Source organism: Stenella coeruleoalba (assembly GCF_951394435.1).
Source record: "Stenella coeruleoalba genome assembly, chromosome: X".
NCBI classification, from domain to species: Eukaryota; Metazoa; Chordata; class Mammalia; order Artiodactyla; family Delphinidae; genus Stenella; species Stenella coeruleoalba.
In genome coordinates this window covers 75001475-75016378 of record NC_137152.1, presented here as the reverse complement: position 1 = coordinate 75016378, position 14904 = coordinate 75001475, and the positions used below count along the sequence as shown (strand labels likewise).

The 14904-nt window shown below is 38.0% G+C and overlaps 1 protein-coding gene across 3 annotated transcripts in view; it reads right to left on the bottom strand.

Moving 5' to 3' along the window:
- Positions 1-544: 544 nt before the first annotated feature.
- FAM133A (family with sequence similarity 133 member A) overlaps positions 545-14904 on the bottom strand; it is a 48555-nt gene continuing 34195 nt past the window's right edge. For all 3 annotated transcript variants that reach the window (XM_079911369.1, XM_079911371.1, XM_079911370.1), the window contains one exon: positions 545-2200. In XM_079911369.1, coding sequence (XP_079767495.1) covers positions 1348-2097 — 750 coding nt within the window. In that variant the 5' untranslated portion in view covers positions 2098-2200 and the 3' untranslated portion in view covers positions 545-1347. The remainder of the gene's footprint in view (positions 2201-14904) is intronic.

Sequence of the window (14904 nt, the reverse complement as noted above, 5' to 3'; positions counted from 1 at the left end):
TTACTCTGATATAAAAAATGTAGAGTAAAAATAAATTTCAACTTATTTCAGCATAGTGGCAAATGTGATTCAACAACAAACACAAGGCAACGAACTCCAAATGTTAGTAAAATGTGAAACAGAAAGATTATAATCTCCTAAATTTAACTCCTATTTTAATTCAATATTAATGCTTAAGACAAGAAATTTTTAAACAGCATAGTTGCTAAGATTTTGGCAGTAGTTTTATGTAACAAGACATACAGCGTACTAAAGGTCTGGCACTCAACTTGCTTACAGTAAACCAGCTTCAATATGAAGGCATTAAATATTTTTTAAAAACCTTCTTTTTACATGCTAAATATTTTGGCAAGTGTGCAATTAAACACAGTCATGAAATTAAGATAGTAAGATTAAGAAATTACAAACTTGAAACTTGTATCCTAAGCATAAATCATATAAAAAAGAATTACTGGTTATATAGAATATCTCTGGATAATCAAAACTTAATAGTATATAGCATGCAAAATATTTCAGAATCTTTATTAATCAAAAAATACCAGGGTCTATTTAAAATTATTCCCCTCCAAAGGGTATCAAAGTTAATTCAAATCATGTAACACTCTAACACTAAATACTATTCAGTACTGTCAAAATGGAGGTAAATTTCATAAAACTGGGGCCTTACATATACTGTAAATTGCTGTCTTTCTTGTTCATGTGAAACAGCATACATTACTAAGTAATAAAAGAATGGCTGCTGCACTGGCAAAAATAGGATGTGTAAGGATCAAAGGCACACTATTCAGCTCGCCAAAGTGAGAGCAAACTCTTTTTCCCCCACAAACCCTTTCCCCATGTAAACAAAATTTCATTAAGGAGAAAAGAAAACTAAACTAAACTTTTCATCTTCAAAAGTAAGTATTTTGAGACAATGTTAAGTCCGTGCTTCAAAAATGTCAGCTATTGTCACCTGGATATTTCTGATTATATTTTAAAGATGTAGCCAAATTCGATACTTTTAACATTAGATCCACTGTTTGGTCAAAATTATTTACCATCTAAAACATTTTACTTTAATTCCAAACATTTTAACCACTAGTATAACAACACGGTTTTGCTCTCAGAAGAATTAGCCAGTGGAGGGAAGAACACACAAAAAAACCCAAAATCCTACATTTAAGCTGCAGGCAACAATTATGGCCCTTTCTGGCACAGTAGCATTTGACTGGCAACTCAAAGTCCAGGAATAATTCTACTAACACAGGGAAACTCATGCATTTTGGTAAATATGCCCTAACATTCACAGCTGAATTTCCTTTACACCTTGCTTTTTTCAATAGGGAAATCTTGCTTTTTTTCTTGATATTATCCGGACTTGTGACTTGAACCTGACTTCTTTTTCTTCTTCTTACTATGTTTTTTGTGCTGTTTCTTCTTCTTCTTCTTTGCTTTTTCCATTGCTTTTTCTCGCTCTTCACATCTTCTCTTCTTTTTTGCTTGTACCTCCTCTTCATAATCTGATTCTGATGAGGACTCTGATGATAAAGGTTTACCCTCAGGACAAGTCTTCTTTCTTTTTTTGCTGAGACTTCTAATATACTTTTCTTTGCCTGTTTCATCCTTTGATTTCTTTTTCTTTTTTACAGATTCTTTGCTCTCTGATTCAGATTCACATGTACAGCTTTCTGATGATTTGTATGAACGGTTCTTCTTTTTCTTTCTCTTTTTTCCTTGTTTCTTTTCCTCATCCTCAGAATCTGAAGAACTGCTTGAAGAATCAGAGCTTGATGTAGAAGAAGATGAAGACTGACAAGATTTCTTCTTTTTCTTTTTCTTTCTTTCTCTTTTTTTGGATGAGCTCTCATTTCCACTTAATAATTTCTCTCTGCTTTTTTCTAGTTCCTTCTTCCAATTCTCATTCATTTTTTCTTCAAATTCAGCTAATGCCTTGGAGCCTTTCTTTTTATTTTCTAATTGTTTCTTCACTTCTTCCCAGGTGGGCCTTGGTCGATTCAGATAATCTTGTATTGTGGGGCCTGCAGATTGAGATGGGCCCCTCCATCTGGCCATTGCTATAGGATTCATATAGGCCACCCGATTGTCCCGCTTCCCCATGGTGCCTGATGGTTCCCAGAGCCGACTCTCAGTTGCTAAAGAGAATAAAGATAGACATCCTCCTTAAATTCTTCATCTGCTAGTATACCAAGTGGGCTCCATTCTGTGAGAGAAGCAGATGGAATGATTACAAAACACCTTTAATATAAGACAAAGTAAGCACATAAGTTTAATTGGTCACTGTCTATCACATAGTACAGTAGAAAAATTTCCAAAATCTTAGACCTTGAGAAAAAAGAATATACACACAAGATTTTTGCATGTTTTAGATGTTGTGGTATGAATATAACATAAAGTGTTTTTTATATCTCATGTAAGGTTCTGTTATCTAAATTTTTTTAATAACTATTTCCTTTTATATTGTATGATAATTACCTTTTTTTTTCTTTCTTTCTGCCTTATATGGTATAAAGAGAGAGAGGAATTTCTATAGCTAAATTCTATACCAGGCAGACCTTCTCCATTTTAGTAGAGTGCAGCACAATCCACTCTACTCTTTGATAGAAACCTAGGAGTCATACCTGAAAAATCCTTCTCCCTCAATTATCACATCCAATTCATACTAAATCCTGCTGTTTAAACCCCCACAACAATAGGTCTCATGTCCATTCACTTTTCTCCAAATATATTGTCATCAACATAGTCCAGGTACTGTCATTTTTCATTTGGACTATTAATCTCTAGTATCTATTGTTTATTATGTGCCAGGGACCGCTTAGTGTTGTGCAGTGGATTATCTCGTTCAGCCTCCAGACTAACCCTACGAAGTTGATCCTATTATTATCCCTGTTACACAGATGAAGAAACTGAGGCTTAGAGAATTTGAGTAATGAGTACTTGCATAAAGTAACATAAAAAATGGCAAATGGCAAAACCAAGATTTAAATCAAGGCAGCCTGTCGCCAAACCCTGCACACCTAACACAACATTATATTGCCTCCTTATATCAACCTCTTATTTATTTATTTATTTATTTATTTATGGCTGTGTTGGGTCTTCGTTGCTGTGCGCAGGCTTTCTCTAGTTGCGGAGAGTGAGGGCTACTCATCGCTGCAGTGTGCGGGCTTCTCATTGCGGTGGCTTCTCTTCTTGCACAGCATAGGCTCTATGTGTGTGGGCTTCAGTAGTTGTGGCTTGCGGGCTCTAGAGCGCAGGCTCAGTAGTTGTGGTGCATGGGCTTAGTTGCTCTGCGGCATGTGGGATCTTCCCGGACCAGGGATCGAACCTGTGTCCCCTGCATTGGCAGGTGGATTCTTAACCACTGAGCCACCAGAGAAGTCCCTCAACCTCTTAATTGACAGCCCTATATTTACTCTTACTCTCTTCCATTCCAGTCCCACACTGAAATCAGAAGGATCTTAAAATACTCCAATGGCTTTACATTTTAATGAGAATTAGATCCACACTCCTATAAAGATCCTGCATGATCTGTCTTGCTTATCGCTCTTACACTTCATTGAGAGTTATTCACTTCTTTTCTTAATTCTATCTTTTCCAATCTTCTCTTGGTTTCTGGAACATGTTAAGCTCCAAGCTTAGCCACCATGGCCAGTTCCACCTCATCTTCATGCCTCAGTTTAGAGGTCAATTCCTCAGAAAGGAAATTATTAGGTGGAACTATATAAAATCACCAATTATACAGAAAAAAAGTCAAATACCAGTAATTTCACATGGCTCAACCTTATATTATGTTGCCTCTGTATCTATCCCTTATAGTCATTATTCTGCATCACAGTTCCTTGTTTCTTTTATTCGTAGCACTTAGAAAATTGAGGATTATTTTTTTTATTTGACTATTTGGATGTCTGTGTTTGTGTGTGTGTGTGTATGCATGTGTGTATTCATTGCTAAATATAAGGCTAAGAAGGGTAAAGGTCATGTTTGATCTGTCTTATCACCATGGTGTTCCCAGTACCTAACATGGCATCAGGCCCACACTAAGTACTCAATAAATATTTGCTCAATAATAAACAAACTAATGAATGGATTGATGCAGGGGTAACTCTGTGAGAGAGGGGCATTCACAGAAGCCTCCTGTAGTTGGTGATGTCAGTATAGGATTTTGAAGGATAAATAGGAGTTCACCTGGGAAATGAGGAAATGACAGACATTCCCCAGGCAGAAGAAACAATATGTGAAAAAACAGAGAAATCTGAAAGAGCACCATGTATTTAGTGTTGATGGAGCCTAAAGTGCAAGAGGGTAGCAGCAGGAGGTAAGGCTGCATAGGAAGTAAATAGCCTGATCCTAGAGCCTTTCTTAGGTTATTTTAACATCTTGGATTTTGTCCTATACTTGTTAGGAAGCTAGCAAAGTCTGAAGAGAAAGATAATCAGACATATCACAGATTTTTCTGTCAGTCTCCATCTTGACTTTGACCCTTTAAGTCACCCTAACATACCTACCCATCATAAGCTCAACGCCACAGATTTTACGGTGACTCTTGGTAATAGTTTCTTGGGTTTGATTTGTTGTGTTATCTTATTCTCCTTCCTCTTCAGTTCTGCCCAGCTCCTCTTAGGTATTTTTGTCATTTTCATTCTTACTGCTACCCTAAAGGTTGTCAAATATCATTGTTTCCCAGACTTGATCATCAAAAGCCCTTAATGACTTTATTTAATATTCAACTTGCTGGTTGTTTCTGCTACTGCACACTTAGAATAGCATAATCCATTCTAATTACAGTTCCTTGAGACCTAGTCCTGACATCATCTAGAAAGAGAGGCAAAGACCAATTCACAAAGGATTTGGATGCAATGCTGAGGTTGGGATTTATTCTATGGGACTTACAGTGAAGCTAATGGGGAGGTGTGGACTATTTTAAGCCAGAGAGTGATTTGGTCACACTTGAGTGCTTAAGAGACAATTTCTTACCAGCTGAAGACAATGAGATTCATTCAAGTATTCATACAGATATAAAATGAGTCTGAACTAAAAATAGTGGTATAATGAATGAAAAGAGGGGGAAATACAAGAGACATGTTTAGGAGATGCTACTAAAATTAACGATCAGTGAGATACAAAGGGTGAGGAAGATAAAGGAATCTAGGCTAAAGTTCTGGCTTGTGAGACAAGATACAAGGCAATGCCAGTGACTGGGTAATATAGGAAACGGCATAGACTTTGAGAAAAGGTCTGGGCTCAGTATTGGATTCATAAAGTTTGAAATATGTGAGTGAATCCACATGTAGGAAATTGGATGTATGGGTGTTAGCATTCTGGAATGTGACCTGAGTTAGAGATATAGGATTGGCAGTCACTGAGTGATGGCTAAAGTCATGAGAGAAAATTAAATCACCTTGGGGAAGATTTCAAATGAAAAAAGGTTTGAGCACTGGATCCAATTTAATAACAACACACAAGGGGCTGGCAGAGAAAGTAAAGCTTCAGAAAATTAGCCAGAGTGGTAAGAGCTAGACCAGTATCAGAAAATAAAGTTAGAGTCACAGAAACACAGTGGGGAGACTAAAGTTTCAAGGTGAGGGCAATAATCCTCAAAGGACTATGGTCATGAATTTCATGTGAACAACTTTTAAACATTAAAATTTGAGGAAAAATCCTAAATATCCATCAATAAAAAACAAGTTATATCAATTATAGTATACGTATACAATGGAATACTACATCCACAACATACTGTTGAGTGAAAAGTTCACCAAATGTAAACATTTGTTATCTCTGCATGTGGAGAGGCATTATTTCCTTTTGTAAGTTTCCCTATACTATTTATATTTTTTACAATGAGCAGGTATTATCTTTAACTTTAAAAAATCCAGAATAGGGCTTCCCTGGTGGTGCAGTGGTTGAGAGTCCGCCTGCCGATGCAGGGGACACAGGTTCGTGCCCCAGTCCGGGAAGACCCCACATGCCACGGAGCGGCTGGGCCCGTGAGCCATGGCCACTGAGCCTGCATGTCCAGAGCCTGTGCTCCGTGGCGGGAGAGGCCACAACAGTGAGAAGCCTGCGTACTGCAAAAAAAAAAAAAAAAAAAGTCCAGAATAAAAGGTGTTATGGACAACAATATTAAATGCAACAGATAGGTCAAGTAAGATAAAATCTGAAAATGTCTATTATATTTGGCTATAAAGAAATCATTAGTAACCATTGCTAATGCAATTTCAATTAATTAGGGCAGAAGCCAGATGACAGTGGGTTAAAGACTAAATGGGAGGTGAGAAAGTAGGGACATAGGGTACATAGACTCACTTGAGAAGGAAAGTAAAGTGATAAGAGGGCAACTATAATGAGGGATGAAGAATTTTAAAAAAATGATTTTTTACTGTTGTTTGTTTTTATCAAAGAAGAAACTTGAACATGTTCAGAGGGTGACAAGGTAAAATAGAAAGACTTTTAAGAAGACAGGAAAGAGGGAGGAGCTTCAAATGGTGGAAGAGTAAGACACGGAGATCACCTTCCTCCCCACAGATACACCAGAAGTACATCTACAGGTGGAACAACTCCTACAGAACACCTACTGAACGCTGGCAGAAGATGGCAGACCACCCAAAAGGCAAGAAACTCCCCACGTACCTGGGTAGGGCAAAAAAAAAAAAAAAAAGAAAGAAAAAACACACACAAAAGAATAGGGACGGGACCTGCACCAGTGGGAGGGAGCTGTGAAGGAGGAAAGGTTTCCACACATTAGGAAGCCCTTTCGCGGGCAGAGACTGCGGGTGGCGGAGGGGGGAAGCTTCAGAGCCACGGAGGAGAGTGCAGCCACAGGGGTGCGGAGGGCAAAGCGGAGAGATTCCCTCACAGAGGATTGGTGCCGACCGGCACTCACCAGCCTGAGAGGCTTGTCTGCTCACCCGCCAGGGCAGGCGGGGCTGGGAGCTGAGGCTTGGGCTTCGGTCGGAGTGCAGGGAGAGGACTGGGGTTGGCGGCGTGAACACAGCCTGCAGGGGGTTAGTGCACCACGGCTAGCCAGGAGGGAGTCCGGGAAAAGATCTGGAGCAGCCGAAGAGACAAGAGACTTTTTCTTGCCTCTTTGTTTCCTGGTGAACGAGGAGAGGGGATTAAGAGCGCTGCTTACAGGAGCTCCAGAGACGGGCGCGAGACGCGGCTATCAGTGCAGACCTCAGAGACGGGCATGAGACACTAAGGCTGCTGCTGCCGCCACCAAGAAGCTTGGGTGTGAGCACAGGTCACTCTCCACACCTCCCCTCCCAGGAGCCTGTGCAGCCCGCCACTGCCATGGTCCCGTGATCCAGGGACAACTTCCCAGGAGAATGCACGGTGTGCCTCAGGCTGGTGCAACGTCATGCTGGCCTCTGCTGCCGCAGGCTCGCCCCGCATCTGTACCCCTCCTTCCCCCCCGGCCTGACAGAGACAGAGACCCCGAATCAGCGGCTCCTTTAAGCCCGGCCTGTCTGAGTGAAGAACAGATGCCCTCAGGTGACCTACACACAGAAGTGGATCCAAATCCAAAGCTGAACACTGGGAGCTGTGCGAACAAAGAAGAGAAAGGGAAATTTCTCCCAGCAGCCTCAGGAGCAGCGGATTAAAGTTCCACAATCAACTTGATGTACCCTGCATCTGTGGAATACCTGAATAGACAACAAATCATCCCAAATTAAGGAGGTGGACTTTGGGAGCAAAGATATATATATATTTTTTTCCATTTTCTCTATTTGTGAGTGTGTATGTGAATGCTGCTCTGTGTGATTTTGTCTGTACAGCATTGCTTTTACCATTTGTCCTAGGGTTCTGTCTGTCCATTTTTTTAATTATTACTTAAAAAATTGTTTTCTTAATAATTATTTTTTAACTGTTATTTTAATAACCTTTAAATTTTATTTTATTTTATTTTATTTTATCTTCTTTCTTTCTTTTCTTTCTCCCTTTTATTCTGAGCCATGTGGAGGACAGGCTCTTGGTGCTCCAGCCAGGTGTCAGGGCTGTGCCACTGAGGTGGGAGAGCCAAGTTCAGGACACTGGTCCAGAAAAGACCTCCCAGCTCCACGAAATATCAAAAGGTGAAAATCTCCCAGAGATCTCCATCTCAACACCAAGACCCAGCTTCACCCAAAGACCAGCAAGCTACAGTGCTGGAAATGCTATGCCAAACAACTAGCAAGACAGGAACAAAAACCCATCCATTAGCAGAGAGGGTGCCTGAAATCATAGTAAGGCCACAGACACCCCAAAACACACCACCAGAAGTGGACCTGCCCACTAGAAAGACAAGATCCAGCCTCATCCACCAGAACACAGGCACTAGTCCGCTCCACCAGGAACTCTACACAACCTACTGAACCAACCTTAGCCACTGGGGACAGGCACCAAAAACAACGAGAACTATGAACATGCAGCCTGCGAAAAGGAGACCTCAAACACAGTAAGTTAAGCAAAATGAGAAGACAAAGAAACACACAGCAGATGAAGGAGCAAGGCAAAAACCCACCAGACCTAACAAATGAAGAGGAAATAGGCAGTATACCTGAAAACCAATTCAGAGTAATGATAGTAAAGATGATCCAAAATCTTGGAAATAGAATGGAGAAAATACAAGAAAAGGTTAACAAGGACCTAGAAGAACTAAAGAGCAAACAAACAGTGATGAACAACACAATATATGAAATTAAAAGTTCTCTAGAAGGGATCAATAGCAGAATAACTGAGGCAGAAGAAGGGATAAGTGACCTGGAAGATAAAATAGAGGAAAGCACTACTGCAGAGCAGAATAAAGAAAAATGAAAGAAAAGAATTGAGGACAGTCTCAGAGACTTCTGGGACAATATTAAATGCACCAACATTCGAATTATAGGGGTCCCAGAAGAAGAAGAGAAAAAGAAAGGGACTGAGAAAATATTTGAAGAGATTATAATCGAAAACTTCCCTAATATGGGAAAGGAAATAGTAAATCAAGTCCAGGAAACACACAGAGTCCCATAGAGGATAAATCCAAGGAGAGATACGCCAAGACACATATTAACCAAAGTATCAAAAATTAAATACAAAGAACAAATATTAAAAGCAGCAAGGGAAAAACAACAAATAACACACAAGGGAATCCCCATAAAGTTAAAAGCTGATCCTTCAGCATAAATTCTGCAAGCCAGAAGGGAGTGGCTGGATATATTTAAAGTGATGAAGGAGAAAAATCTACAAGCAAGATTACTCTACCCAGCAAGAATCTCATTCAGATTCAACAGAGAAATTAAAACTTTTACAGACAAATAAAAGCTAAGAGAATTCAGCACCACCAAACCAGCTTTACAACAAATGCTAAAAAAACTTCTCTAGGCAGGAAACACAAGAGAAGGAAAAGACCTACAATAATAAACCAAAAACAATTGAGAAAATGGGAATAGGAACATACATATTGAAAATTACCTTAAATGTAAATGGATTAAATGCTCCACCAAAAAGACATAGACTGCCTGAATGGATACAAAAACAAGACCCATATATATGCTGTCTACAAGAGACCCACTTCAGACCTAGGGACACATACAGACTGAAAGTGAGGGGATGGAAAAAGATATTCCATGCAAATGGAAATCAAAAGAAAGCTGGAGTAGCAATTCTCATATCAGACAAAATAGACTTTAAAACAAAGACTATTACAAGAGACAAAGAAGGACACTACATACAGATCAAGGGATCAGTCCAAGAAGAAGATATAACAATTGTAAATATTTATGCAGCCAACATAGGAGCACCTCAATATATAAGGCAGATGCTAACAGCCATAAAAGAGGAAATTGACAGTAACACAATCATAGCAGGGGACTTTAACACCCCCCTTTCACCAATGGACAACTCATCAAAAATGAAAATAAATAAGGAACACAATCTTTAAAAGATACATTAAACAAGATGGACTTAATTGATATTTATAGGACGTTCCATAAAAAAACAACAGAATACACATTCTTCTCAAGTCTTCATGGAACATTCTCCAGGATAGATCATATCTTGGGTCACAAGTCAAGCCTTGGTAAATTTAGGAAAATTGAAATCATATCAAGTATCTTTTCTGACCACAATGCTATGAGACTAGATATCAATTACAGGAAAAAATCTGTAAGAAATTCAAACACATAGAGTCTAAACAACACACTACTTAACAACGAAGATGTCACTGAAGAAATCAAAGAGGAAATCAAAAAATATCTAGAAACAAATGACAATGAAAACACGGTGACCAAAAACCTATGGGATGCAGCAAAAGCAGTTTTAAGAGGGAAGTTTATAGCCATACAATCCTACCTTAAGGAACAAGAAACATCTCAAATAAACAACCTAACCTTACACCTAAAGTAATTAGAGAAAGAAGAACAAAAAAAAACCCAGAGTTAGCAGAAGGAAAGGAATCATAAAGATCAGATCAGAAATAATTGAAAAAGAAATGAAGAAAACAATAGCAAAGATCAATAAAATTAAAAGCTGGTTCTTTGAGAAGATAAAATTGATAAACCATTTGCCAGACTTATCAAGAAAAAAAGGGAGTCGACTCAAATCAATAGAATTAGAAATGAAAAAGGAGAAGTAAAAACTGACACTGCAGAAATACAAAGGATCACAAGAGATTACTACAAGCAGCTATATGCCAATAAAATGGACAACCTGGAAGAAATGGACAAATTCTTTGAAAAACACAACCTTCTGAGACTGAACCAGGAAGAAATAGACAATATAAGCAGACCAGTCACAAGCACTGAAATTGATACTGTGATGAAAAATCTTCCAAGAAACAAAAGCCCAGGACCAGATGGCTTCACAGGCGAATTCTATCAAACATTTAGGGAAGAGCTAACACCTATCCTTCTCAAACTCTTCCAAAATATAGCAGAAGGAGGAGCACTCCCAAACTCCATTTCTCATTCTAGGGAAAAGGTGTAGAATTTGAAATACTGCCTCTTCTTCCATCTACAGAATTGTCAAATGACAAGGGATCAGTCTCTAATATCTTAAGGATGATACCAGAAAGTTTATAGCAGCAACAAAATATTGCAGATGCAAGAGATAAAACAGAAAAGAATAGTTATGAGAGGGTAGAAGCTCTAAGTATAAATTTTAGCTAAGTGTTTATTTTAAAGAAATGAGTACTTCACCCTCTTACTTCTCTTAATATAGTAATACATTTAGGATTTTATATTCAGAAAAACAAATCATTGTTATTGTTTAGCTTTTATGATGATGAAGTGAAATTTTTTTAAAAACAAACTTTCTGCTTTAGGATATCTTTAGATTTACAGAAAAATTGCAAGTATAGTAGAGTATCTTCTGCATTCAGTTTTATTATAGATAATGTCTTAAATTAACATGTACATTTGCCACAACTAATGAGCCAATACTGACACATTCATATTAACTAAAGTCCATTCTTTATTCAAATTTCCTTAGTTTTTAACCTAATGTTCTTTTTCTATTCCAGGAATCCATTCGGGATACCACATTACATTTAGTCATCATGTCTCCCAGGATCTTCTAGACTGGCAGTTTCTCAGAATCTCCTTGGTTTTGAGGAGTACTGATCAGATACTGATTTTTTAGAAAGCCTTTCCATTTGGGTTTGTCTGATGTTTTTCTCATGGTTAGAGTTAGACTGCAAGTTCTTGGAAGGAAGAACACAAGTAAAGTACCATTTTCATTACATTACATCCAAGGTACATACTAAGGTGACTTATCATTGATGTTAACCTTGATCACATGACTGAGGTAGTTAGTATTTGCCAGTTGTATCCACTGCAAGAGTACCCTCCATTTCCATTCTGTATTCTTTGGAAGAATGTCACTATGTGCAATCCACACTTGGAGATTTATGCTCTATCTTCTTGATGGTGGAATATCTACATAAAATATTTGAAATTCCTGTGTATGGGAGATTTGTCCTTTGCATCAGTATGGATCATGAGTATTAATTTTATACTTTGGGCAATATTTAAATACTACTTATTTTGTTGTTGAAATTGTTCCAAAGTTGGCCTTCAGGAGCTCTTTTAGTTGGCTCCTGTATCTTTTTGACATATCCTTATGATTTTGTTTCTTAAGTACTTCCTTACTTTCTGGTTCTATAAGACACTCTAGCATCATCTTGTATATCCTCTGCATTAGCCCTAGAATCATATTGGGGTATTGCTGCTTCTAGACTCTCTCATCAGACAGCTAGGAAATACAGTAAGTCCCCTACATACGAACCTTCAAGTTGTGAACTTTCAAAGATGTGAATATGTGTTCGCATGTCCAATCACGTAAGTTAGTTCACGTGTCTGGCATACATTGCCACATGCGTGCACCCTCTCCAAGTGGTTGTGCTTTTGCATACTTTACTGTACATTACTGTATAAAGTAGTACAGATTCTTAATTTCAAGCCCAGGATGTCTGGAATCATGTGTAAAAGCAGCAGCGATGTAGCTGGTACTACTATACTTTTCAAGGTACTGTACTGTAAGATTAAAAATGTTTTCTTTATTTTTTGTGTTTGCTTTTTTATGTATTATTTGTGTGAAAAATATTATAAACTTATTACAATACAGTACTATATAGCCGATTGTGTTAGTTGGGTACCTAGGCTAACTTTGTTGGACGTACAAACACACTGGACTTAATGAACATGCTCTCAGAATGGAACTCGTTCGAGTGTAGTAGACTTACTGTATATGAAATGATTTTAATTCATTCAATCACATATTAATTTTGAACTAAGTACCTGACACTTGGATGACAAATATAAATTATTTAGAGATGGAATACAGAACACTGCGTTGACTATAATGTGGCATTTAGGTGACATGACTGACTCATCATCTATAGAGTCCATGTTATGGTTATTTCTCAATTAGTAGGAATGGATCTCTCCTGCATACATTTCTTTTTTTAATGTTTATTTATTTTCTCATTAGTCATCCATTTTATACACATCAGTGTATACATGTCAATCCCAATCTCCCAATTAATCACACCCCACCCCACCCCCGCCGCTTCCACCACTTGGTGTACATACGGTTTTTTCTCCACTTCTGTGTCTCAATTTCTGCTCTGCAAACCGGTTCATCTGTAGCATTTTCTAGGTTCCACATATATGTGTTAATATACAATATATTTTTTTCTCTTTCTGACTTACTTCACTCTGTATGACAGTCTCTAGATGCATCCACATCTCTACAAATGAACCAATTTCGTTCCCTTTTATGGCTGAGTATTTTCCATTGTATATATGTACCACATCTTTATCCATTCATCTGTCAGTGGGTATTTAGGCTGCTTCCATGACCTGGCTATTAAAAATAGTGCTGCAATTAACATTGGGGTGCATGTATCTTTTTGAATTATGGTTTTTTTCTGGGTATATGCCCAGTAGTGGGATTGCTGGGTCATATGGTAATTCTATTTTTAGTTCTTTAAGGAACTTCAATAATGTTCTCCACAGTATCTGTATCAATTTACATTCCCACCAAAAGTGCAAGAGAGTTCCCTTTCCTCTACACCCTCTCCAGCATGTGTTGTTTGTATATTTTCTGATGATGCCCATTCTAACTGGTGTGAGGTGATACCTCATTGTAGTTTTGATTTGCATTTCTCTAATAACTAGTGACGTTGAGCAGCTCTCCATGTGCTTCTTGGCCATCTGTATGTCTTCTTTGGAGAAATGTCTATTTAGGTCTTCTGCCCATTTTTGGATTGAGTTGTTTGTTTTTTTTAATATTGAGCTGCATGAGCTGTTTATATATTTTGGAGATTAATGCTTTGTCTGATGATTCATTTGCAAATATTTTCTCCCATTCTGGGGGTTGTCTTTTAGTCTTGTTTATGGTTTCCTTTGCTGTGCTAAAGCTTTGAAGTTTCATTAGGTCCCATTTGTTTATTTTTGTTTTTATTTCCATTTCTCTAGGAGGTGGGTCAAAAAATATCTTGCTGTGATTTATGTCAAAGAGTGTTCTTCCTATGTTCTCCTCTAAGAGTTTTAAAGTGTCTGATCTTACATTTAGGTCTCTAATCCACTTTGAGTTTATTTTGGTGTATGGTGTTAGGGAGTGTTCTAATTTCATTCTTTTACATGTAGCTGTCCAGTTTTCCCAGCACCACTTATTGAAGCGACTGTCTTTTCTCCATTGTATATCCTTGCCTCCTTTGTCATAGATTAGTTGACCATAGGTGCGTGGGTTTACCTCTGGGCTTTCTATCCTGTTCCATTGATCTATATTTCTGTTTTTCTGCCAGTACCATATTGTCTTGATTAATGTAGCTTTGTAGTATAGTCTGAAGTCAGGTAGTCTGATTCCTCCAGCTCTGTTTTTTTTCCCTGAAGACTGCTTTGGCTATTCATGGTCTTTTGTGTCTCCATACAAATTTTAAGATTCTTTGTTCCAGTTCCATAAAAAATGTCAGTGGTAATTTGATAGGGATTGCATTGAATCTGTAGATTGCTTTGGGTAGTATAGTCGTTTTCATGATATTGATTCTTCCAATCAAAGAACATGGTATATCGCTCCATCTGTTGGTATCGTCTTTAATTTCTTTCATCAGTGTCTTATAGTTTTCTGCATACAGGTCTTTTCTCTCCCTAGGTAGGTTTATTCCTAGGTATTTTATTCTTTTAGTTGCAATGGTAAATCGGAGTATTTCCTTAATTTCTCTTTCAGATTTTTCATCTTTAGTGTATAGGAATGCAAGAGATTTCTGTGCATTAATTTTGTATCCTGCAACTTTACCAAATCCATTGATTAGCTCTAGTAGTTTTCTGGTGGCATCAGTAGGGTTCTCTATGTATAGTATCATGTCATCTGCAAACAGTGACGGCTTTCCTTCTTCTTTTCCAATTTGTATTCCTTTATTTCTTTTTCTTCTCTGATTGCCGT